The 27,206-nt window shown below is 40.4% G+C and overlaps 1 protein-coding gene across 1 annotated transcript in view; it reads left to right on the forward strand.

Moving 5' to 3' along the window:
• The first annotated feature begins 1,238 nt into the window (after positions 1–1,238).
• Positions 1,239–27,206, forward strand: part of dscaml1 (Down syndrome cell adhesion molecule like 1) — a 101,273-nt gene continuing 75,305 nt past the window's right edge. The window contains exons 1-3 of the mRNA XM_085380212.1: positions 1,239–1,410; positions 12,824–13,144; positions 21,078–21,224. Coding sequence (XP_085236338.1) covers positions 1,368–1,410; positions 12,824–13,144; positions 21,078–21,224 — 511 coding nt within the window. The 5' untranslated portion in view covers positions 1,239–1,367. The remainder of the gene's footprint in view (positions 1,411–12,823; positions 13,145–21,077; positions 21,225–27,206) is intronic.

The raw sequence follows: 27,206 nt of genomic DNA on the forward strand, positions 1-27,206 counted from the left end.
CACACACACACAAACATGGTATAGATAATAATCTCATGTGTAAAGGTGCCATGAATGTAGAGTGTTATATAAATGCTATTCATCCATCCAGGTTAAGACAATGCTAAACAAATTGGCTTCTTAATAAAAGAATCAGACAGCTGAACCGCTCTGACTGTAGCTGTTCAGCTGAAAACTGCTAAAAATATGAAAAGAAAATACCACAGAGGCCCCAAACTGTTGAGCAACCGAAGCCCTACATCAAGCAAGAATGTGAAAACATTTCACTTTAATAACTGCGTCAGATGGTCTCCTCAGTTAGAGATTGTTGTTGAAAGAAGAGGTGATGCAACACAGTGGTAAACATTCCCCGGTCACAACTTTTTTCACAACTTTTTTTTGCTACCATGCCATTTAAATGACTTGGTAAATACACCAGCTTAATAGCTGTAGTTAAGATGAAAGTATTGGACCCCTCTTTCAGAAACACCTGTTGTCATAAACCAGTAACACCAACTTCAAGTGCAGCTCCTCAGTGTGTCTGAGTGTTACAGTGAGAGAAAGGCGCATGTACACAGATTTGTTTTTTAATGAGATATCCATCAACGCTGTGGTGAGGTGTGGTGTAGAATAATATCAGTCTGCTGTTCAGTATCAAATGTGACTTCAGCGCCACCACTGTTGGTAGCTACATGCAGGTGCGCAGCGCACATCATTCCCACTTTCCTCTAGTAGGATATGGAGGCTGCAGCTTCTCTGTTCTCTTTTTCCTCCTCCGGGTGTGGAATTTGCGCTTGCCAATGGAGTTTTCTGTTTCCCCAATGCCACAACTGATCCTGTGGAGAATTTACTTTTACTTTCTAAGTGCACCAGTGTAACGACAAAAAAAGCGATTCATGGAAATTCTTAGGCTGATTTGCATGGGAAATCACGAGCATTTTCATTTCTATTTGAAGTCCCTTGCCTGAAAACCAAATTTGAATGACTTGTATGTCGGGGAATTTTGAAATTTGCACTTGGAGCTCCATCCCATCACCGGATTAAAGAATCTATTCAGTGCGCGTAATACAGCGGTGCCAGTGGTTTTCGTTTGGTCCCCATTTAGTACTTATGGCTCACCTCTCCACCACGGCGCATCATTAGGATACCGGGGGTGGGGCAACGGCAGCCTGTCCCGGTGAGGGGAGGAGAGTACAGGGAACAGAGGCGGTACTTTCTCCGCTGCCTCTTTCTCGGCGCTGGAGAGTGTGGGACCAGGGCTGGAGAGACCGCCGGGGAGCATCAGCAGAACCAGTCCAGCACGGAGCCTCGCCTGGCCGACCGCTGCGCCGTGCACTCTTCTTGGGGACTGCACAAAATTCCTGTGAAATATAACTGCTTTTAATGGCATGTGGCTTGTAACTTTACTTCTGCTGTATTCTTTGCAAGAAGGTAGGCTTGAATTGTGTCTCTTCAAGTGTTGCTCATCTGCATGTTGCCCCCTTACCAGTGCAATGCTGAAGTTGTCTGTGCATGTTTGTTACGTTGTCCGAGTGATGAATTGTGCTGGACTAAACGAATTAACGTCTAAAACGAATGACTCAAACTCCAAAATTGCCGTTAGAGGAAGAATTGTAACTTTTTTTATGTTTGGCGAAGATGCTTTCCTGAGCAGCCATGATTTTTGGAAGAGAACATGATGGCTGATTCATCGCACGTCCTCACTGTGATTATCTGATGATATTATTAAAATGATAAAAAAAAATTGGTTCAATCGGAGAATAAAATCAACATGCCCTGCCGTCGGATGACAGTAAAGAAAAAGCACAAAGATCTCTGAAGTGAACACTGCCTTTCGTTGAGATGAGAAAGATAACGGCATTCGCATTTTGCATGATGAATATGTGGAGGTGTCGTGAATATGGAGGCTGTTGAATAGGAGGAGAGGCTGATAAGGATCTGCAGGCGCGCGCACGGATAAAGGGGCGACCTCGAGCGCTGCTGCTGGACACAGTTGTAGACTGTTTACTCGCAAAAGTCCAAGGAGGCAGAGGAGTTTAATATATTTACTGACTTTTTTTTTGCTGTCCCGTCGAAGCACAAATAAGATGATAGGGTGTGAGTTTGTGTGCGCGAGAATGCGCACACAAGGAGCTTAGGTGACATGGGAGGGGGGAAGAAGCGGGTCCCTAGAGGTTAAAGAATCTTTTTTCTCAGTTTTTCTTTTTGAATGAACACTGAACTATTGCATAAACATCGTTGTGTGCTGATTGGATGCGGGTGCGAGGCAACAAGGGTCAATACGTTTTATGATAGACGTGTGAACTGGGTATTGACCACTGGCCTTTAATTTGCAGATAATTTGCCCCAGTTGGATAATTAAAATACGATGCCATATCTTACCGTTTATTTTCTTTGGCAAAATATAGGAGTGTCAGCGTGTGCAGGCTCGGTTGTTATCACCCCTGGTCTAATTATTCATCCACCATTTTCTGTGGCACCAGATTTCACTGATTGGCTTCGCTCTAAATACTGCAGATACGAAGTAATGATTCATTTTTCCCTTTAAATTTTAAAAAAAATCTTCTGTTGTTTGTCTACTAATTTCCAAACACTTCATGAAAGCCACACAATGAAATAATGTGTTTAGTGTTTATAGTAAATGTTCTTTCGTTCCTTTACGCACAGGTCTGTAACCGAATACACGTGATTCTAAACCATTTTAATCTCACAAATTAGAGAGAAGTTGCAAAAATGTCTTTATAACTGTGGGCAGTGCGCCTGTTTCATGCTCATGCCAGTCGCCATGATTGGCCTTGGCAGTGCCCTCTTTCAGGCTGCAGCTGCGGCGAGGGCTTCTGTGCTGTTTTTGTTATATGTAATTGGATTACAGGGTCTATTTCGATTATACAGACTGTACATCGCCCTGTCCCGTGACTGAACGAGATGTGAGTGTGTGCCTGTGTGTATGGTGGAGGGGAGGGGAGGAAGGGTTGGGGGCTGCAAACAGCCACTGGAGCGGAAAGAGTGCTTGAGATGGGAGAGATGTAGATAACGCGGTGGAAAACAAACTTCAATTTTTCCGTTGTTTTTCCTACGCCATGTTCCCATCGTTTTGCACGATCCAACAGTAATTTGTTGTTTTATGGGGTCGCTGAGTGTTTTATATATGTTTGATTTTTATAAAATAAGGGAAAGGGTAGGTCTATTATCATACATGCATATGCATTAGTACTGCGTATTTTGCTGGTTCGGCCGCGCCTCCTAGAATGACACACAATTTGTCTTTTTTATTTTTTATAAACATGATTATGAGGATTCGCTATGTGTTATGATATTTTGCGAGATGTTTAACTTTATCGTTTCTTTCTTTCATTAATTAAACATTCATTCAGTCACTCTTGGCTGTTGGTTTGGCGTCCCCCCCCCCCCCCAGCACACCTGCACCCATGAGTGCGGAGAGCAGGGGGAGAGAACAGGGATAGACAGATAGATAGATAGATGGATGGATGGATGGGGGGACAGAGGCAGAATAGGGAGGGGGAGTACAGCCATTCTTCTTTGTCATGATTTGGGAGGCTGCTTGTCATTTTATGGAAATAAGATTGAGACAAACACAGCTGAGGGCTGTGGGGGAATCTTCTGTCAGGCCTGACAGGCCATAATAGGGCCCGGGAAACTGGAAAAGGGAAGCCATATTGCAATTAATACATTTAAAAAGAACTGTTAGAAATGGGGCACACGGTACAGAGTGGAATTCGAGGAATTTCGATCAGTATTTATACAATTTTCAAGGAAAACGCCATGTAGTGATCGACATGGACGCGGACTAAGCTCTTGCTATAATTATTTCATCAATTAACATCTTTCCGGTTTTATCCAGTTTTGGTCGACAGGCCTCCTGCAACACACACGTAAAATTAACCGTCTGCATCATGCTGTTCCTCCCACATAGCTACAAAACACGTTGACTTATATATTATTTCAGAACTTTATTTAAACGTGTGTGTTTCTCTTTCTTAACCTTGAGACTCGAATGCAGTGTGTCCCTATCTGCTTTGTGTCTGAGCGCTGTGATATTAAATGATGCCACACTTTTACTGTCTTTACATTCTGACTTGGTGTACGACATATAAAGAGTGTTTCGACACAAGTTAAGTATGGAGAGTAGTTTGGGTATCTCCTCTGGGTATCTGCTAGAGGATCACCTGTCAGTGTTCTCGCCTTCCTTTGGGACACCTTCATATTCTTGAGAGCGGCCTGACCCGCTGATGTGCGCACACCGCGGGGCTGTGTGTAAATTTGGAAACAAAACAGTCACCGACTACTGGAGAAGTGCTTGGAGGGGGAGCCCTGTAATTGCGGTATGAGTCAGACTCTGGTGGCTTCTCGGCTACACCCGCACGATGGACTCGGATGTATTGTTTCTGGACTGGAAAACTTAGCGGCTGATAGAAGTAAGACGCCATCTCTGGAGTTGTTTATTCTGTTTTAATTTATCGATTGATTTCTTCACACACACACACACACACACACACACACACACACACACACACACACACACACACACACACACACACACACACACACATATATATTACTCCAGAATCGTGGTAATGAAGGACATTCAAAGGTGACCTTCTCCTTTGGCACCCCTTCTGTTTTTTTAAACCCCTCTAAACACAACATCAGAGGTTATTGCAGTCCGGCCCGACTATATTTAATTATATGGCTGGAATTCACTTTCCAGTCTATCTGCGACGCACATGTCAAATATCACTTAAATTCTTCCAAGTCACACTTGAGAGCTCCGCGTCTAATTTTCCCGGCTCTGCCTACACAACTTTAAAGTGTTGTCGGAGACACACGGCTCAACAGTTTAAAGCTGTAGGACTGCGTGTCATATTTGGCTGGTTCACTGTCAAATGTCGCTCTGCTCACGTCCATCCGAACGAGCCATTCGGCCTCATATTCAGTCTGAACATTGTGCCATTTTGTGTACTTTGAAACACATGAACCTCGTCGACAAGTTGGTGCGAGGTCATAGTTTCAGCATTACCTGGGGTCTGGACTCCAATCCAAATGATTTCGGTGATCTTTGCTTTCTGTTAAGGATGATGAGGGTATTTTTTAAGTAAACAAGTCACACAGAGATCGACTTTGACGGCTTACACAGGTTGCTCAAAGTCGTGTCCGGTAGCCCGTTTCTCCCACAGAAAGCCATGTCTCATGTCTTAGGACATAAGTAAGCCCCAACCCCAAAATAGCAGTGAAACTACCACAGTCCATAGTAACAATCAACTCTCTTTCACTCCGCCTCTCTCTTGTGTTCTGCTTACTGACAACTTATGGTCCTGTGTCTGAGGGAGAGGAGAAAAAAACACATCACCACAACTCTGACACTCGCTTCAACAGCGGAAATCATCTTTTTGAAGTGTGAGATGTGAATTTTCAAACACCGAAATGGCTGCCTAATATTTCACTGACACTGCATAAGTTGTATGCAGGGCCTTTAACCCCCCACCCCCACCCTGCACCTCAGCGCGCGCGCGCGCGCGCACACACACACACACACACACACACACACACACCACCTATATTCAATCCAGAATTTTTCTTTCTTTTATTAACTGCAATGTTTAATGAAACTATATGAGACACTGTTAATTTTCTGACTGCACACAAAACTATACTGACACATTGCCATGCAGCAATAATGGATATCTTAATCTAAACGAGACCCTCCTCTCCATCAAACACGATCGTGTCTTTTATGTTTTGCTTTTTGCATGCATTATCACTCCAAAGACTTGCTTTGGCTATTATTTGACCTGAATGGGTTTTGTGGGCCGTTATCTGTAGTGCTGCATGGATCGCAATATTGAAAATCTACTTGCAATTAAGAATGTATTTATGTGACTCTGCGTGTGTCTGTTTTATGGGGAGAAAGAGTTAAAGAGGGAGGGAGAAGGAGGAATTTATAGCCCTGTTTCTCTGTGCACGTGATGGTATGAATGTGTGTGTCTGAATAAATGTAGACGAGACAGAAAAGGCTGCATTATGCATAGCGGTTCACCATAGGCAATATTCTGGCTTCTCCAGCATACATATTCATATACCAGTTTTATATCAACTGCAAAAGCATGGAAGGAATGTGCAAAATGTATTTAAGTCTATTGCTGAGATGGACTGGAGTAAAAAAGAACCATCAAAAGGGATACATGGACAAAAAGAAAAGTAAGAATTTAAAAAGGGGGCAAAAGGAGAGAACAAATGAGGAAAATATTGAAGGGTTCATCCAGCAGGAAAGATTTTTCACCCAAAATCACTTTGACCTTCTTCATTGTAATCAGTGCATCGAGGCTTGAAGAAGAAAATCAAAATACTGTTCATGAATGAATGAGTGCTGCTTCCTGGCTCCTTATTCCTCTGCTTGGGAAAAAGAAAAAGAGAGCCTGGGGCAGTGAAAGGACTCAGATAACATCTGAGGTTAGATGTTACTCAAATAAAGAGGAAAAGCAAGATTATTGCACCCCATGTTTTTATATGTCACTTTACACAAATTATTAACAGTTTGTTATAATATTTGATAGAAAGATATTCTTCTTTAGTTTTCCAGTAGTTGTCTGCATTTCATTGACATTTCATTGAAGCTTTGAATTGGAAGTTAGTATATAGTATGTCATGGATCGTGCAGTATAATGCAGCTAACTGCTATTTGTTTAGATCACATTAATTCCTGTAATTCCTGTCCAATTTGAACATCTCACCTGTCAGATATCCTAAAGAGGTCAAGTCTCCAGGGAAGACTTTACTATTGCCCAACAGCAAACAAGAGCTCTTCGCCATATGTCTAATGTATCTGTGTGATACCCATGACCAGTACAGAGTTACTTTTGATAAGTTTAAAGCAGACGCTTCATTTTGGCAGCTATTATGTGTATGTTTTTACTGTTCTGTACTAAGCTTTAAACCATTACTGCCATAAGACCCTTGGTTGCCACTATCATCTTGATGGTCTTTTCTGCTGGAGGCTGTCATTTTTGCAGTGAAGGCCTGGGCTTGCTTTCATGTGTTTTTGCACGTGCGCATGAATGTGTGTGAACTCAGTGACCTGGATTTATACCATAGAATAAAACAATTAGCCCGTTCATCCCATGCTACTAATTTTAAGAGGTTTCCCTCTAAATTTAAGTGAGTTGTTTAAAAAAAATTAAGCCACCTTTGTTGATTCATCATGATTTTGATTTTTTAAGGTTGGTTTATACTTGAACAGGATATCTTGTATCAAAGCTTCACTGCCTAGGGTTCAGGAAGCTCATAAGTGTTCATATACCAAATCTCAGAAGTTGGGAAGTTAATAAATGTCTTGAAAAGGAATAAATGCCTCTAAAGGGCTTCATTTCATGTGTTCATTTATTCATGCAGCACCTTTTTTGGAAATATTTACCTCTTTGACCCTTTAGAAATGATTCAAATACAGCAATCAAAGAAAACCACCACTATATGAGAGTATACCTGTTGGCAGTTTGGGTATCTATCTATCTATCTATCTATCTATCTATCTATCTATCTATCTATCTATCTATCTATCTATCTATCTATCTATCTATCTATCTATCTATCTATCTATCTATCTATCTATCTATCTATCTATCTATCTATCTATCTATCTATCTATCTATCTATCTATCTATCTGAAATCTACAAAATAGAATTTCTTTTCAATATTCAAATCATGTTATCCACAAAGACCCTCTCTCACTTCCTACCTCCCTCTCTCCCTCCTTCAATCTCCCTCCATCTCTCCCGCCATTTCAATCTCTATGCAGAACATCCATGTTCCTGAGCATGTACTTTCTATCTATCTATCTATCTATCTATCTATCTATCTATCTATCTATCTATCTATCTATCTATCTATCTATCTATCTATCTATCTATCTATCTATCTATCTATCTATCTATCTATCTATCTATCTATCTATCTATCTTTAGCTTCCCCAGATTAATTAAGTAATTAATAAGTAAAATTAATATACTGAACAGAAGGAAAGGTTATAGATTCCAACTCATATTGTATTCTATATCACCATCTTTGTGAAAGTCCAGCAAAGTTTTGGTGCTTAAAATAAAATAACCAATATTTGAAAGCAAAAGTAAATGGCAATAATATTAATAAAAACAACAACAACAAAACTAAAGAGCAAGAAAAAAATGAAATGAAATGAAGCAGGACACAAACTGTTTGTCTCCTTTGATTTTTTGTGATACGCACCAGTGCCACTGCTCTTATCTGGCATTGTTGCTTTCTTTCAGTCAGGACTGTTCTCTCTTGGTGCCCACTGCTGCCAATACCAAGTTATTGCAATGCCAAATGACACTTAGAATTATTATATTTAAAGCAACTTGAATACTAGAGTTTTTCCTGACTGCCACCAAGCTGTAATTTGTTGGTGTAGAGGTGAAGCTCAGTGAAACAGCTCTACTACAGGAGTCATAGGAGTTTAGAGACTTTATACAAACAGTGTTGACAAGGTTAGGCGTGGCATTTCAAAATGGAGGAATAGTCTTCTAGTCATTTAGATCTATTTTAGCCTTTACAAAAACTGTTTTACATGGCAGTCAATGTTCCAGCATCTTTTATTTGTTCTACACCTCATTTTTAGATCCAAATTCATTCACTCATCCTAATCTTTTCCATTTAGTGGCCAGCCTCATATGGCCTCTGTCTACAAGGCCACAAACCTAGTTATCTTTCACTGTTGATTTTTTTTTTTTTTTTTTTTTTTTGCAGGTACTATACAATGAATCTCACATTTGAGGATGTGCGAGTTTCTTGATTCTCAGAACAAGTTGTACTTGCTCTCTTGCTTTGCTGTGCATCAGAGCCTCACACTTTTTTTTCTTGGCTTTGGTTAGAGCCAGTTTTTTCTTTTCTGTGAAAGTAGAAATACACACTGTTGTATAAAATATTCAGTTTTCTTGCAATTTCCTGCATGGAATAGCCTTCATGTGTTCAAACAGATATATTCTGATAAGTTTAAGAAGAAAGCTATTTTTTAGGTGATATAAATTAGCCCAACAGTCTTTGCATTTTAGGGATTTTTGTATTAAATATTTAAACAGCAGTGACATTCCTAAGGACACTGCCTTTTAAATGAGAATATAAATATTTTGTAAACATTTCATGTGCACTGAAACTGGCTTGTTATCAGGAGTTTGGGAGACAGATCAAACCTTTGTTGTGAGTTTTTCATGGATAGTAGATTGTCCTGCTTAGTAAGCACCTGTTGTTGAAAAGTGGTGCTCTGTGGGGAGGAACTTTATAGCATGGGTTTCCATGGCTGAGTAGCTCCTGTAGAGATAATGTAAAGGTTCTTCAGTACTTTTGTCCACATAGTGTCCATATGCAACACATACTGTCAAACATTTCCACTAAAATCACTTCATCCCTGCAGCTATGAACTCAAATGCTGTTTGAGTTCATTTGGTAAGACTTTAAGATTAAAGACAACTATGCTACAATTGTGAAGTGCGAGGCGTGTAAGTAGAAAAGCACTGACACGCAAAGCAGGCTATGGTAAACTTAAGGTGAGCTGAAGGACAACATTAATCTTATGATGGCAATAGTGAACAATTGCGTAATTATGAATACTTTTTAACCAATACTTAGTACTTTATCATGAAAATATTTTACTTCCAAATAGTGTCACCTGCTAATAGTTTTCTCCTTATTTTCCAAGTATGGCAGCACTTCTGTGTTTATCCCCAGAAATACATAGTGGTGCTCTCCGTGGTGCTGAAAGTGCAGATCAGTAAGCCTAGCAGCCTGTGAAAGTGATTGACATGGATTCAAACGGTAGCATGGATTGAACTTGACCTAAATTCAGATTTTTGAAGAGAGGATCTGCTCCAACAATGACTATCTCCTCTCTGCCGTGCTTGTACACACATACATTTACAGTCACACGCTCTGCACATGCACAAGTGATCGTAGATTTCTGCTGTTGGTTGAATTTGGCATCAAGAGCGGAGGCAGTCATTTAACATTAACCTTTCTCTATCCCTTTCACCTTACCACACACAGATGCACGCTCGGTCACTCAGTTGCATCCGAACACCTTTGCACCTGAGAACCTTTCCCCCAACCAGCCACCCATATCCTGTCTACAATATTGCGCTCCTGCCTGGCTCCCTTCCGCTTCACACCCACACACGCATGGAAAAGAGGGAAGTCGGACATCAGCCTCCCACAGCAGTGCGATTACAGAGTGGATAGACTATGTATGTGTTAAATGTGAAAGGAGATTATGTGGGTTTAACTCTCTGTGTCTGGCATACAGATTTCAATCACGTAACATCGCCTTTCTTTAATGTGGCAGGAAAAGACAAGGTTTATGTCTTTTGAGGGGTATCTGGAGGGGGAAAAGGAATGATGGGAAACAGAAAGAAAAGGAGGAGTTATCGCTCAGATAAGAGAAAGGAAGGCAGGTAGATGCATTAGGTGGCAGGCAGCAGACAATTGAGAGTGAAAATCACCTTACGTCAGTTCAGGCTAATCCCTGCATTTTACTTTTGAGCCTTTTCTCATGTGACCCATCCTATTTATGTCATGTTATTAATGTCATTACATGTTACTATTTATACTAGACAGAAAAGATACAAAAATAGCCTTTATAACATCCCTTCCTTTTTTTTTCTTACCATGCATTCAGATGTTAAAAAAGCAGCTAGTCAGCCTATGTGTTTCATTTTATAGCTGGCTGCTAATGATATCCATTGATATAGAGGATCTGTAAAAATTAGAGCCTAAATGACATTGGATAGTGTCTTTATATCTCCATTGATAGCTAACACCCTATTTTCTCCCAGCACACAGAGAATTAAAGAGACAGGGCTAATCCAGGCATTGTTGACAAAATCCAGGAAAAGGGATTAATTAAGTATCATTGTCTGAGAAGAAAATACTCTGGCTTGGGGCATAGCGTCTTCCCCTGGCCTCCAGCCAAGCCGAGCTCAGCACTTCTATACACTCCTCTACACCCCTCTTCCCAGTTCCAACAAACACACAGAGAAACAGAGATCTTAAAGGATGCCTCATTGCTTTATAGCTGACGAGGGCGTTGTGCGAAAGAGGATATTTGGTGGTCTGCTTCCCCTTAGGAAAACTTAACTCTTCATCTGTGCCACAAAAGTATTGATATACAGCAAATTACTATGCTACCCAGCATAAATGCACACACATACACATATGCAGCACTTAGCTTTCACACCACAAATGTTTATACATTTTTCCCTCCAGAAAAGATAACAGTGGTGGCGGGGTCATCTTATGTAACGCATTTTTTTTCCTGTTGAGAGGCATGTTTCTAAAGGACTACCTGTTTACACATATTCGATTATAGATCTCAGAGGATTTCGTATTGGATGAGATTTATGTCTGCCTTTTGGCAGACAGTGAGGAGGTTTTTTGAGTTAAGGTGACCTAGGAGCCTGTAGATGCTTTCTTATAGGTTGAATGCAAATGCATGTAGGTTTATGTTTAATGTTTGACTGTATCACACTGATTTAGTTAACAGACCTGTAAAATATTGTAAATACATCTCTAGAATGCATTAGGCCTGAAAGAGTAACATGGATGTTCACGATGCACCTCTATCTATCTATCTATCTATCTATCTATCTATCTATCTATCTATCTATCTATCTATCTATCTATCTATCTATCTATCTATCTATCTATCTATCTATCTATCTATCTATCTATCTATCTATCTATCTATCTATCTATCTATCTATCTTTAGCTTCCCCAGATTAATTAAGTAATTAATAAGTAAAATTAATATACTGAACAGAAGGAAAGGTTATAGATTCCAACTCATATTGTATTCTATATCACCATCTTTGTGAAAGTCCAGCAAAGTTTTGGTGCTTAAAATAAAATAACCAATATTTGAAAGCAAAAGTAAATGGCAATAATATTAATAAAAACAACAACAACAAAACTAAAGAGCAAGAAAAAAATGAAATGAAATGAAGCAGGACACAAACTGTTTGTCTCCTTTGATTTTTTGTGATACGCACCAGTGCCACTGCTCTTATCTGGCATTGTTGCTTTCTTTCAGTCAGGACTGTTCTCTCTTGGTGCCCACTGCTGCTTTTAAGGTTGGTTTATACTTGAACAGGATATCTTGTATCAAAGCTTCACTGCCTAGGGTTCAGGAAGCTCATAAGTGTTCATATACCAAATCTCAGAAGTTGGGAAGTTAATAAATGTCTTGAAAAGGAATAAATGCCTCTAAAGGGCTTCATTTCATGTGTTCATTTATTCATGCAGCACCTTTTTTGGAAATATTTACCTCTTTGACCCTTTAGAAATGATTCAAATACAGCAATCAAAGAAAACCACCACTATATGAGAGTATACCTGTTGGCAGTTTGGGTATCTATCTATCTATCTATCTATCTATCTATCTATCTATCTATCTATCTATCTATCTATCTATCTATCTATCTATCTATCTATCTATCTATCTATCTATCTATCTATCTATCTATCTATCTATCTATCTATCTATCTATCTATCTATCTATCTATCTATCTGCTTAGTTTTTCATAATAATTGTAATTATAATTTTTTAAAGTCAAAGTTTAAGTTGCAAAGTGAACAAGTACAATTAATATACTATATATTTCATTATTAATGCACTGGCTGTCTGTTGCAGTTTATCATGCTATGCAACTTTATTCAGTCTCCTTGGTCCTTGATTGTGCACATTCTATATTGGGCGTGAATGTTGTCTCTATATCTGACACATATCAGCTATTTAACTCTGTCTCCCCTTCTCTCATCCTAACAGTCAACAGTGAGGATGTTGTCTCTACGCGGCTGTACTTTGTGAACGCCTCCCTGCAGCGGGTGACCTTCTCCAGCTCGGTGGGGGTGTCCCTGCCCTGCCCCGCGGGTGGCGCCCCCCATGCCGTCCTGCGCTGGTACCTGGCTGCCGGAGACGACATTTACGACGTGCCCCATATCCGCCACGTGCATGCCAACGGCACCCTCCAGCTCTACCCTTTCTCCCCCTCCGCCTATAACAGCATTATCCATGACAACGAATACTTCTGCACTGCTGAGAACCAAGCGGGCAAGATTCGAAGCCCCAGCATCCACATCAAAGCAGGTGAGGGCTTAAAACTGAATGGCCAGAAGGACACTTTAATTCAGGAATGTTACTATGTTTCTTACTTACCAAACCAGCAGACTATTACCTTTTTTCTTCTTTATATGTATTTAGAATATATTATTGATGTCAGTGTTATTGTATTTAAGGTCAGTTTTAAATGTACATTAAAAGTACTGGTCCACCTACATGTTACACATACAGCAGCTGCTCATGGAAAGTCATGCTACGAAGCTCCCAGTGTGCAGTTTTTGTACTGATGTTAATGCCAAAGAAGGTTTGGAGCTCTGCAGTTACTGAGTCAGTGGAGTGGTATCAGCTTTTACACACTATGGAACCTCAACACTTGGCAAACCTGATCTGTAACTTTACATGACCTTCGACCTCATGGCCAAGTGGCAGCTGTTTCTAAATGCTTCCACTTTGTGAAAATATCACTTTGTAGAATCATGCGATATCTAGGAGGGAAGAAATTTCACAAACTGACTTGTTGTAATGGTGACATGTTATTATAGTACCACATTTCAATTCAGTGAGCTCCTATTCAAAGATTAAGAGGTGCAACTTTTGTCATATCATGTATGTTCAGGGCAGGTGAACTAACTAACCTTACCTTTTCATGCTTTTCTGGCCCGGTAGTTGTTGCCGTTATTAAAACTAACATGGAGATAGAAGTATTTTGTGTCCACTGTTATGACCATGTTATGACCATCATAACAAAAAGACTTTTTCGTTCATTTCTAGACTGACTTTTTTTTTTAGCTTTACTATAGAAAGCCACTACTGGACTCTTTCAGTGATTGGATACATTTTCTGTAACAAAAAAAAAGAGAGGTAGCAAAACTTTTTCGGGAGAGGTACTTCAAGTTTTGAAAAACAAATTCTTGTGCCACCAAACTGGTCGAGTGCAGTGCGTTGGAATATGACAAGAAAACTGATCTTCATGTTTTAAATTTGTTGAGGGCCCATTGGAGACCACTAAGGTTATCAATAAAATAATATTATGTGGACATTCTGAAAATTTTCACTTCACTAAATACTCACCAAAAAATGTCCAAGTGCCAAGCTGGAGGCAGTTTTTTTTGGCACACATTGAAGTGATCACAAAAACAACATAGCCACAGCCAGCATCTGAAAATATGGTCACACAAACAGCCCACAGTCATATTGTCATTTTAAACCAAAAACTTTTCTCGGTGGGGCTTAAGTAGCTCCGAGTGCCCTGACACACATGCAGGCACAGAGACAGTTGGTTTGGTGACCTGTCCACACTCCCTGCCAAGGTCAAAGCTGGAGAGAGGTGCTGAACACACCGAGGAAAGGTGTTACTGATCTTTTAACACTTGCACGGTGACACACACACACACACACACACACACACACACACACACACACACACACACACACACACACCACAAAAAGTAAAAAACACATGCACATGACCTCATGTGATACACACTTTATACAATAGATATGCACGTTTGCATGTTAATGCGCATGTACACAAACACGGACCCACACATGCACGCGCACACACAAACAAACACATACCAACATGCACACCAGCCTGCGAATAGCTCGTGCCAGCAAGCCTCCTGTCTCCCAGTCTCTCCATCTGTCCATGAACTGGAAAGTCCCCTAACTACACACACACACAGGCTAACACAGACACACACACACACACACACACACTGAAACACAGGCTCAGCCATTTTCCTCAAGCTGGCTCATGGTGTTTAGTCGCCAGCTCTTTGTAAGGGTGTTTGGCAGGAAAGATTTTGGAGTGAGCTAGACACATGAAAAGATGTGAAAAGAAATCCTGAAAAAAAAGTAGATTTTTAGGTCATGCTAATAGCCAGTGAGGCATTTTGACTGTGTTTATCAATTCTACCTGAAGAGAGAGTCAGCAGTTCCTTAGCACACACGTATACCAACAAAATCATTCTCCAAAATGCTGCTGGATCATCTTCCTCGCGACCACTAACACAAACACTCTCATATGTGGTCCCCAGAGGATGACAGTCCCTTCAGCGTGAGAGTGACCTTACAGCCAGTCTCTGTGCTGGGATGACCTTCCCTCCCAAATAATTACAACAATTAATCAATTAAATGCTGAGGCAACCACAACTCCACAGCTCCATAACCAGAGCTCACATGCATGTGTGTGCCTCATTACCCCTAGAGTTGTACACAACACACAGGCTCGGTTACACTCACACAAAATCCTGTAGTTGCCATGGGCGACAGAGGCGTGAGCGCTAGGGTGTGGCATGCCCTGTCTCAGGTGGTGCAGGAGAATGATGACAGCTGACAGCTCACAGTGTGACACCCCCCCCCCCCCCCCTAAAAAAATTCTCTCCCACTTCCCCCTGCGTCATTCTCCCCCTCTCTCTCTCGCTTCACATCTTCACATCTCCCTTTCTCTCTTTATCCCTCCCCCTCTTTCTCACCCTTTTCTTTGCATGCTGATTGTGGTCCAATAATAGCTCAAGCACCTGTCTGGATAGCTCTACATTTATGAAAATCAGTATGTGGGCTGCTTGTTTTCCTGTATATGTTTTTGTTTGGGTATCTCATTTTGAAAAATCTAGTTTTCTCTGTGCATTTTTCACTCGAGTGTGACGCCAGTCTATTGCACGCAACTATTTTTGGTAAAACAGTTTGATACATTCTCATATCCAGAGGCAACTGAAAGGCTATTGATATACGTATGTTTAAACTGGAGTGTGCATGGCAACTTGAGTTTCATCTTCAGTTTGATCTGTACTTACTGGAGGGTTAGGCGCTTAACCCAGCGGTCGTAGGGGGAGATGCAGGGTACACCCTACCCAAGACAGAGAGATGCACATCCACACCGACAACCAATTTAGAATCACCAGTTAACTAAACAAAAATTTCAATATTATATTATAAATGGTATAATTTGTTGAATTCAACTCTGACCAAAAAAGAAAACCTTTTTTCATGACTGTACTGTATATCTATCTGTCTATCCGCCTAGCATTACCTTAGCTTCAGTTCAAAACTTAAAAATATCAAGGGACTTTCTCATAAAGCAAATTTAGCATTTTTCTCTGTCTGTTAATAAACAAAAGACCCAAAGGACATTTGAAGGATAGAAATTTAAAACAAAATTGCAAAAAAACATCTGAGAGTTTTGTTTTTTGCTCACATAACACATCTTTACAAAAACTTGGTATAATGATTTGGGTAGACCTGTTCGGTGAGCCCCACCCTATCTCCCCTTTGTTCCACCTAAAACACACAAACCTACGTAGGACAGGGCCAAGGCAGCAGGTGTTTAGATCTATTTCTTCTATCTGCCCTCCTCATATCTGTCTGAACCTGAACCTGATAGACTGCTTTTTTTCATCCTTTTCAATTCAATAATGCAACCCACATCCATTCATTTCTCTTGTATTTCATTATACTTCCCCGTTTCTATCCTTTCCCTTTGCTGTGTTTTTAATGCTCGCTTTATGAATAAGTAAATGCAGTATTTGGTTTCTCCGTCGTTAATTATTGAAGCGACAGTGATACAGGACTTGCCTCCCAGTGCGCCCAGTCGCCCAGACCCATGTTTTAACTTGTATCTAGGCAACCAGGCTGCATATAGTCAGGCATCAGTAACATCCTAATGATTCTGCTGCGCATGCGATGAGGGGGAGTGCAATTTACACACAAATCAGTTGGGGTACCATTTGCATCATGTCACAAGGCTTAAGAGGATGAATATGTAATGGTTTTTTCCTCTCTGTCTTTCATATTTTCTAAGAGAAACGTGTGATAAATGACAATGCTATCACAACAGCTGCCTCTTAGTGGGGTCGGTTACATAGATGGGTCCAAGGGCATGTCGCCATACATGGCTTGATTGACAGATTTTAATGGGGTAACGAGTGGTTAAACAACACTTTCTTAAAAGGAATCAAGTGTAGGGCAAGGTGGGATCACTGACAGGAAGTACAAACCCGAGGTGACCTTGACTGGTTTAGCACCTCTGCTGTATTAAAATGTGACCACTGTCATCATCACGCCAAACATTTACAATCTGCCAAGCCGATTTTAAACACTCTATGAGAGGCTCAGTGGGCATTGGGGATTTTACTTGCTATTGACGAGAGGCAGCAGGGTCAGTCAGAGAGTAAATAAATGATTGAAAGAATTGGCTCGGCCACAACAGCCGAGGCCACTCTGTCGATCCAGGGTATCGATCTGAGGTAGATGGCTTCAGTGAAAAGCAAGGGCTGTTTAAATGAAAAACTGAGATTAGGACCTGATTGGAATTAATTGTGTTTTAGTTTTGATTTATTTACAAATTAAGCTTCAATTCACATTAGCCGCCCGTGAGTTAGGTGACCAAGTGAGAAACAATAACCAGGCATAATTAAGGTCCAAAGTGGCATGGTAGTGCCATAATTGTCAGTGTCAAGGCTCAATAGCCAATATGCATCATCTGTTTTTGGCAGGATCATATATATGTCAAAAAGTGACATTTCCATGGTGTTGACACAGTCTGCCCCAGTCTTAACTCCTTAACAAGGCCCAAGGATTAGATGAACATGGATAAAGTAGGCTAGTGTGAAAGAAATAGACATGGTGAGACAAAGAATCAGGAAATTAAACATCGAACTTTAAGGTGAAAGACTCCCCACCGTTTGGACAAGGACACTGGCTTTGGTTCCAATGGGTTCCAGTGACAGTGGCGGCTGGCATAAAGCATTATTAATGACCAAGGAAACTGGCCTTCAGGCTAGGCGTTAATTATATCACTGGAGAGCTGGGGGAGAGCGAACACATAGGAGTGCAGGGCCACTCCCTCTGTTGTGTGTATGTGTGTTTTACATTGTTAAGTCATTACTGCCCTCATTTCTAAAGAGAGCCCGCATTGATAGATTGCTGGAAACACTCCCTAATATCAGCCTTTCTGAGACCCTTTCTGACTTCTGTAACTTTGTTTTTCTGTTCGTCTTATTCAAGTCAAATTGTGTCCAATGTGAATTGTCTGTGTTGAAAAATCTGGCAACATACCTTTAAACAAATGAGATGAAGATAGCAGCCAAGGCCACACAGTTCAGTTTATAAAACAGCTCTGTTTATTCGCTCGAGCTAGCATGTCCTTGAACTACCTGTCTGTCCTTCTTACCAGAATAATCCATTAATTTAATTTCACTTAATTTATTTAATGAAAATTTATGCTCTGATTCAGCATTTCACATTTTTCACCAATCAGGCTATTGCTACAGGCTAGTGTTTTCATCATTAAGCCTGTCTTAATCGCCACCATCCTTTCTGTACACTGGCACAGATTCACAGTTTAGTGCTCTGCATGCCATGTGCAGAGGGTGTGTTTTTGATGCCCTGGCGCCTGCATGTGACAGTTCCATCGGCTCTGTGCAACCCTCCACTCTTTGCCGTCTCATAGCATCTGTGGCGTTGTTCTTTAAAAGGCCAGCAGCAACTCGCTACGTATCCCCTTCAACACAGCTCCGAGTCGGTCCTCCTTACAATCGCCCCGTGATTTTTAAAGCTGTGGCTGAACAGTGAAAAACATGCTTAATGTGGCTGAACAGAGCACCAGACAAGGTTATTTACTCACCCTGCTTTAAGTATTTGTCGAACAGGACAGATGTCAGCTGTGAATTGTCAACATGTGAAAAAAGTATTTGAAAAAAATATTTGTGTTTTTTCGTTGTTGTTTGTTTTAGATGTATTACTATTTTTTATACCACTGCTTAAAATCAGGACTATCACTATATCCGAATGCCAATTCTTGATAATAATGACTAAAAAAATGATCCTTTAAGTTCAGTTAATGAATTCTGATTCTATAGAGAGCAACTATAAAGAATAATAGAGAATAAAGAATATTATAATAAAGAATTTCCACACATTTAAGATATATTTTAGGTTGTAATTTCCAATACCTAAAAGTATTCACCACCAGCATTGTTAGCTCAGTGTTCCACATTCCTTGTTACTTTTCTTAAAATGTATTCATTACCTTAATTAATCTCCAAAATAAGTAATTTGTTATATTATTTGTCGCGCATAATTACCTACAGTTCTATAAACTGAGGCAAAACAATATCCTAGTAAGGACAATCATACAATCTTACTTTTAGTGTTTACATTCAAAGTTGAAAACCATCTGAAAGCGACGTCCCCATGTTCATCACAGCAATTCTCCTGCAGGAACATGAACAGGTAAAAATACAGACTCCTGGATGTAGTTTGTACTTTTACTACTACATTCTTATTTTTTGGGCAATAAAAACCAACGCAATGCCTGAATCTCTACTTCTAAAGATGTAGACTTTGCCACCCTTTTCCTAAAAACTAAAATTCACCAGCTGGGCCAACGTCCTCATTTTAGGTTTGACAGCGTTTTAGTAGGTAAAGGTGAATGCTTGGACATGAATTGAGCTGCGGTTTGGGGAAGGCCTTGACTGGCGATGGCTCCCGGGCCTGGCAGATCCCCGTGCACTAAATAGAAGTGAAGAAGTTAAAGAATTGAAAACAAAGAGGGAGGGTGGGGCACGTAAACGAGAATAAACAGCTTGTAGAACTGGGGGAACCTAGATGACAACCGGAAGGAGCGTGTTTAGAGGTCCCACTCCTGAAATTCCGATACTCCAATTAGATGTGAGAAACATTGCAGTTAACTAAAATAAAAGTAAAAACTAGACTTTTGAAGACAAATGCAAATTAACTGAAATGATATTGTGAATTTGGAAAACCAAAATAGAAGTGAGTTTTAGTATCTGTTAGTCTGCTAAAAAAAATATTATTACAACATTCCCAATGAGACATTGATGGATGTGTTTATTGAAACTCTGGATGTTTACAAGATTACGAGGTAATGCTTTCAAAAACTTAAGTGTTTTTATTTTAATATTGATACTTATTTTCCTAAATCTTACCTCTGACATAAGCCCTTTATAAGATAATAATTAAAGAGACTAAACTAAATTAAACTAAACATCCATCCATCCATTTGCTTCCACTTATCCTTTTCAGGGTCGCGGGGGCTGCCGGAGCCTATCCCAGCTGTCATAGGGCTAAACATATTTTAAAAAATTACTTTGAATGAAATTAAATGGAATTAAAAATGAAAATAAAAATAAAAAACTAATTAGGAAATTAAAAAAACAACAACTATGGTTACTCTGGATTTCAGTACAAGTGCAGGAAGAAAAAGTCCTGTTTGGTGTTTTTATTGTTTCTGTTGATGCATCCTGTAGAGAACTGAAAGAACCTTTATAACAACATAATTGCAAATGTAATGTAATTACTGAATTTAATGCAATACAGTAACATGTTATTGAAAAGTGTAATGTGATTACAGTAGCACGTTACTGTGTAACATGTTACACTAAATACCAGTATGTACGGTAGACAGTAAAGAGAAACACAACAAATGATATTACAAATATATTTAATTTTATGAATTTAGTTCCTTAATTTAAAAGGAAGAATAAATGTTTTCAATGAAAATGTAACAGATTATTATCAGATTATCTTTACCTTGTGTTCTTACATTGTAATTACATATTGCCTTTACGTGTCTGAACTCTATTATAGAGTATCCCAATCTTTTTATGATTTGGCTGTATGGTAGCCCTCCTGTGGTACTTTGCTTGACTAAACATTATAAAGACTTTTGTGGGCTGTTGACAGCCTTTGTGGACTAAATTGTATATAAAAAGCTATTTGAGAGATGTAGATTTGATTAAATTAAAGCATAAAAGTAAACTATACCTCTCATATCACAGTTTGTGCAGACTCCCAATTTATGATATCAGCATTCATCTGTCATTTTTAAATATCAGTATTAATATCAGATTGAGGTTTATTAAACTGAAGTGTCCACTGTCACTCTCACCCAGTGTACATCTAGTGACTAATATCAACTCTTTTCTTCACATACCAGTGTTCAGGGAGCCCTACACAGTCCGTGTGGCCGACCAGCGCTCCATGCGGGGTAATGTTGCCGTGTTCAAGTGCCTCATCCCCTCAGCTGTCCAGGAGTATGTCAGCGTTGTTTCCTGGGAGAAAGACACCGTCGCCATTGTCCCTGGTAGGAGATTCAGCCACTCATAATCAATGATTCATCAAAAAGCCCAAACTAAGACTGCAGACAAAAGCTTCAGGTTCATTTTCCAAGTTCATGCTCACTCTGTTTGTGTCTGTGGTTAATAATGGAAAGCAAATGATCTAATCTCATTCCACTACATAAATGGAATATTTGCAGGTGGAGAAATAAGAATTTTCTCTGTTATTGCAAATGAAGTCCAAGCTTTAAATCCAGGGATGTTTTTTTGTTTGTTTGTTTGTTTGTTTGTTTTTTTAAATGTGGTTTGCTTTCAGAACGTAATGGACTTTCTTGTGATTGTTGATTTCTCTTTATCAATAATAATCAATCTATTTGTGTTTATTTGTGTTGCTGGTACTGGTCCCAGTGAGAGAAGATGACAGAATGCCTCATTCATTCAAAAATAAGGCTGATGAAATGGCCTTTGCCTGACACATTCCTGGCTGCTCAGTCACTGTCACTGCTGTGGTTCAGAGCTGTGTTCTGTGGATAAATCAGACATTAGCAGACATGTGCTATTTGTGTTTGTGTGAGAGAGAGAAAGTGAGAAAGCAAGAGAGAGAGAGAGAGAGAGAGAAAGAGGAGGACCGAGGGGTGTGTGTGGACTGGGGTGTGTGTGTGTGTCTAATTTGATGTTATCACAGTCACCTAAAAGAGAGCAGCAACACCTCTAGGGCTCTCTTATGTCTGGTGTTGTTCACTCTGTTTCATCTGATCCTCTAAACAAATCATTCACTGTCTAACTGAAGAGTGAAAATATCAGTATGGGCCTCCTGCGTGCTGCTACGCTTGTGCATTGGCACTCGTGTGTATCTACAGTATGTGTTCAGGCTTGTGTTGCAGTGTTAACATTTGCTCCATGGAGCAATGGCAAATTGCAGGGTGTCAGATGAGACTGTTTAGGTCAGATGATACGCATTGTTCTCTGCCCCTTATCTTGCTCTCTGATACAGACTGCCTGTTTCATCTCTCAACACTGTGTGTGAGTGTGTCTATAAAGGTGTCTGTGTATTTGTGTGCCTCTCTATATTGCTCTGTCCTTCACACAGGAGCACTCATTGATCCAGCACAACTATAGTAAGTGTGTGTGTGTGTGGCCTGAGGGGGGTTTCCAGTCTGGATCGATAAAGCTTGCTGGTGGATTCCCCTCTCTCTTGTCACGGATCCCTCAGTGTGAGAGTGGTGAGACCGGGCCAGTCTGTTTGACTCATAGCTCTGTGTGTGTGTTTGTGTGCGTGTGTGTGTGTGTATGTGTATTTGCTAAAGCCACTGTATCATGGCTGTGTGCAAGAGCTCAGTGGGAGTATGTTATTGATCGCGTGATGGACGCCTTTGGTAAAGCATGCACATATAGACAAGCAAAAGTATGCACACACACACACACACACACACACACACACACACACACACACACACACACACACACACACACACACACACACACACACACACACACACACATTTGAATGAGCAGCTCTTTGAGCTTTCAGCTGTGACCAGTTCATGTTATCCATAATCTTTAAGAAACAAACTATACATTCCATTGATTCCATTTGAATGAATTATCACTGCACGAACTACAATAATCTGTTTCATTTTCAATAACTGAAACACAATTTTTAAGGTGAAATGATCAGTCAGGTTATCAGTTGTCACTATTTCAATGATCACCATCATAACTTTCAATCACATATTTGTTCTTCTTGGATTTTTCTTGTTCTTATTCTTTTAGATGATTATAAATGGTCACTTTTACATTTCCGCACATATGAAGATGTCTAATAAGGCATCTTTAAACAAAATGGTTAATTGATTTTCCAATTGTTTACTAAGTAATATAATCCCGAAATATCTGAGCTGGCATTTCAAAATACTTGAGAGTATTTGTTTTCCCTTTTCCCTCGCTTCCTTCTCTTCTCTACTTCTTCTCCTCTCAGTCCTGATGAATACGTTTTATTGGTGACACAGTGCATCTCTTCTTCTTTCTGTCCATCTTTGGCTTGATGCCTCCTCCTCAACCCTGGTACAGACTGGTGGCCCGTGTCAGCATCATAACCACACACACACACACACACACACACACACACACACACACACACACACACACACACACACACACACACACACACACACACACACACACACACACAAACAGAGACACAGAGGATCCATGTGCGGGCCCCACCTACCCCACTTGCACTCCACCATACACCTCATCCATCTATCCATCCACTTCATCTATCAGCTCCTGGTAGCATGTACAGCTTTCAGTCTTTCGATAGCGCTCGAGATGCTCTAGTGGTTTGCCATTTATTAGGGACACTGTATGCCAAGGTATTGGCTTGACAGGATGATACATGTCAAACAGACGGCTGTGTTGGTCAATAAAGCTAAGTTTGAATGGCCTTTGATGAAGAGGCAGGAGGGTGTTTGCTGACAGCTGGCCTCACTGTGAGACGACCCTGCCTGGGTGTCATGTCACTATTTGACAGCCAAATCTGTTTGCGTTGAGGCCTGTTCGTGGAGCGATTTGTGGGGGAGTAGACAGATAGATAGACAGGCAGACAGTCAAACAGTGCGAAGCTTTGCGTGTTGACTGGCTATCGTGGATTTTACTCCCTTGTCATATTCCTCCCCTTCTCGTGCTACTTCTCTATCTAGCCATGCCTCTCCCTTTAATTGATGGTTTGCTGGTGTTGCTGTCGGTTAGAAAATTAACATTTGTTTGCTTGTCAGTTAGGGAACTGAAAGAGTATGCTCTGACAGCGATGTGTACGAAGGAACTTCATCCGTGTGTATGTGTGAGTGTTTGCGTGTCACTTTGTTAGTATCGCTCTCCTCCTCCAGTTGGAGCTTAAAACATTGTGAGTTTTATCTGGTCGCCATGGTAACGGGTGCGATCCGGCGGGCGGAATGAGGAAGGTGTGAGGATGCATCGCTGCCTGATTTTTATAAGTGCATCACCACGGTTCATCTCCACCATACTCACACATGTGCACGCACGCACACACATACAGAGGACATATCAGCATATGTAGCATCTTTCTTTCTTTATTTCCTGCATTGCAAACTGTATAGTCCATCATCCATGGTCTGGATTAGGATGATGAAGCACTGTGTGTGACTTGTCGGTGACACTATGTGCCTGTGTGATATATATATTATTATAATAAACCTGTTGGCCACTCTGTTAACAGGGACAACAGCCAATATCTAGGAGCTTCCAGTGTAGAAGGCAGATATTTGAGCCAACACTTCCTAATCCGTCCAGCAGAGTTTATGAATGCAGGTACATTAACAAAGCTGTGTAAATTTTGCTCTCTACCTGCATGCAATCAAACCCCGCTTAAAGATGATTGGTCGTTAGAGGTTCAGTTGCAAACACACCTTGGATACATATTATGCATGTATTGTTATCGAGAATAGCTAATAACTGACCTAAAACCGTACAGCAGAATTGTCAAGCATATGTCAGTTTACTTTAAGTATTTTGGAAATGCATGCCAAAGTTTTACACGTTTGCACTGTAAAAGCTTGGGTTTTATATGGTGTGATCATACTTTTCCTTTGAAAGATGATCAGTTTTTCTCCTGCCATCCTGTAACTATATGTATTTTCTCACTTGTGCATGTTTTCCTATAATCCCAGAATGTGTCCCTGATTTCTACATCAGGCTTGTGTCAGGGGCATAACACTTGTTGCAGCACTCGAAAGGGCCAAGGAAACAAAAATGCAATGTGCAGACTTGGATGTTAATTTTAATCTTAATTTTAATAAATGATTGCCATGGGTTTAATTGTATTTGTGGGAAAGGAAATGTCCAAAAGTAAGCAACACATTCAACAATATCATCAGCATCTGTGATTGGACCATGATGTAGACATAACCCCAAACTTCAGGATTTTATGTTTCTTATAGACCTGCTTTTTCTCTTTCTCACTTTCTGTTTTACCTCTGCCTCCTAGGGTTCTCTTACTGCTTGACTTGACATTTATTCCTCTCAAGTGCTTATCAGGCCCACTTGATCGCCTCTTGTTTTGCATCATTATTTTTCTTCACATTCTGCTGTTTTCAGTGTGTCTGCCCTCTTCCTTTACTAAAATACTGAAGTTAAAATAGAAATATCAAAGTTTGCCAAAAGACATTTACAGGAATGGTCTTTATTTTATGTAATAGCTACACATGAAGTCAGTGTAGTCTTTTTAATGTTCCTTTCTTTTGTGAGGCAGCTGAGTCAGTTCTGCAAACTGTACACACTTAGATATAATGTGCTTGCTTCATTAGAGCCAAAGAAACTACAGCTTATTTGAATTACACATTTACATACTGTGGTTGAATGAACTATTCAGGTGGCATCTGAGTAGCATGCTTCATTAAATGTTAATGAGAACATTGTGAGTCATATTACAGCATTAAACCAGGGTAAGGGATAAAGAGATTAACACACACAATTAAGTTGTTTTCGTTTATCTTAAACAATGTATGGCTTCTTAAAGAACAATCTTTATTCGTATGAGAAAGAAGACACTTGCAATGTTACAATATTTTTGAAAATTGTAATAGATTGAACAAGCAAATAGAGTCACAGAACAATACTAAGTGATTGATTAGTTGATATCGCGGGAGATAACAACAGAAAGCGTAAACATCGAGGGTGAAGAGGGTGTGGAAAAGTGTGACGTCTGTGTTTTTTTGCATTGATTGAGGCTGTTTAATCCCCCTTCTCTTTCACACACACTGCCTCTCTCTCTGTGAAGTGTAGCGTCACCACAGCTGCAGTAGCTTCTGTCCCAGTCTCCATTTTGTAGCCACTCCGCAGAGGACCTGTACTCTTCCCACCCCTCTGTCTTTCCACTTTTAACTTTATCCCTCTCCCGCCCTTCTTTTCTAGAGGCACTTATTAGGAAATAGTGAAGTGACAAAGCATCGTCTTTTTTTCTTCCACTCCATCAGGCCTGAAAGTGAACAACAGATAGGCTGAAAAATGGCAGAATAGGCAGAAAAAGAGAGAGACAAAGTGGCACAAAAGCATGACATGTTAAATTATGCAGATGGGAAAGTGGGCATAGGATGCAGGGATGATGGAATGAGGTGGGTAGGTGTATGAGGACATATAAGGGGTTGGACAGATGGACAAAGAAAGAGGTGTGTGCGCTGAGATTTCCTGCTGTCCCCAGCACCCCAGGGAGGGAGAGAAGGCCAGAGGCTTTAAAGCCAGTGGGGCCTACCATTAAAGATGCATCTGACAAGTACTTAATGCTCCCCTACCTCCCCTCTCCCCTCCATTTCTCATTTTTCTTTAGACTTTCTTTACTTGTTCCTGTTAGTATCTAACCATTAACCATTACACACATGGTGCACATCTATGTGTGTTTGTCTTTAGAATGGTTACCATTCATACCTAGGGTAAAGGTGGGGGAAGAGGGCAGGCAGGGGGGTAACTGTGGAGGGGAAATGGGTGCTGTTTACTTATTGATGTGTATTTATGGGCTGTGTGTGTGTGTGTGTGTGTGTGTGTGTGTGTGTGTGTGTGTGTGTGTGTGTGTGTGTGTGTGTGTGTGTGTGTGTCCGATTCTGGCAGTGATGCATGTTAGGTTGGGTTATTTATTCAGCACTCGTGTTTGGATGTTTTACAGAGAGAACAGGTGCAGAGTGACTCTGAGCTTGCTCTGTTTGAGCGGACTTTGTGTGCGCATGTGTGTGTGCGTGCGTGTGTGTGCTAGCTGTGTCAGTGAGACAGACAGAAAGAGAGTCAGACACAGGGGCATTCACTGCTGTCCAGGCACTGATAGGGCCGCTGTGTTTGTCTTTGTGGATAACATGATTTGAATATTGAAAAGAAATTCTATTTTGTAGATTTCAGATAGATAGATATAGATATAGATAGATAGATAGATAGATAGATAGATAGATAGATAGATAGATAGATAGATAGATAGATAGAAAGTACATGCTCAGGAACATGGA

This window comes from Rhamphochromis longiceps, linkage group LG14 (assembly GCF_057381845.1).
Source record: "Rhamphochromis longiceps isolate RC_006_pf linkage group LG14, R_longiceps_female_GT1.1, whole genome shotgun sequence".
NCBI lineage: Eukaryota > Metazoa > Chordata > Actinopteri > Cichliformes > Cichlidae > Rhamphochromis > Rhamphochromis longiceps.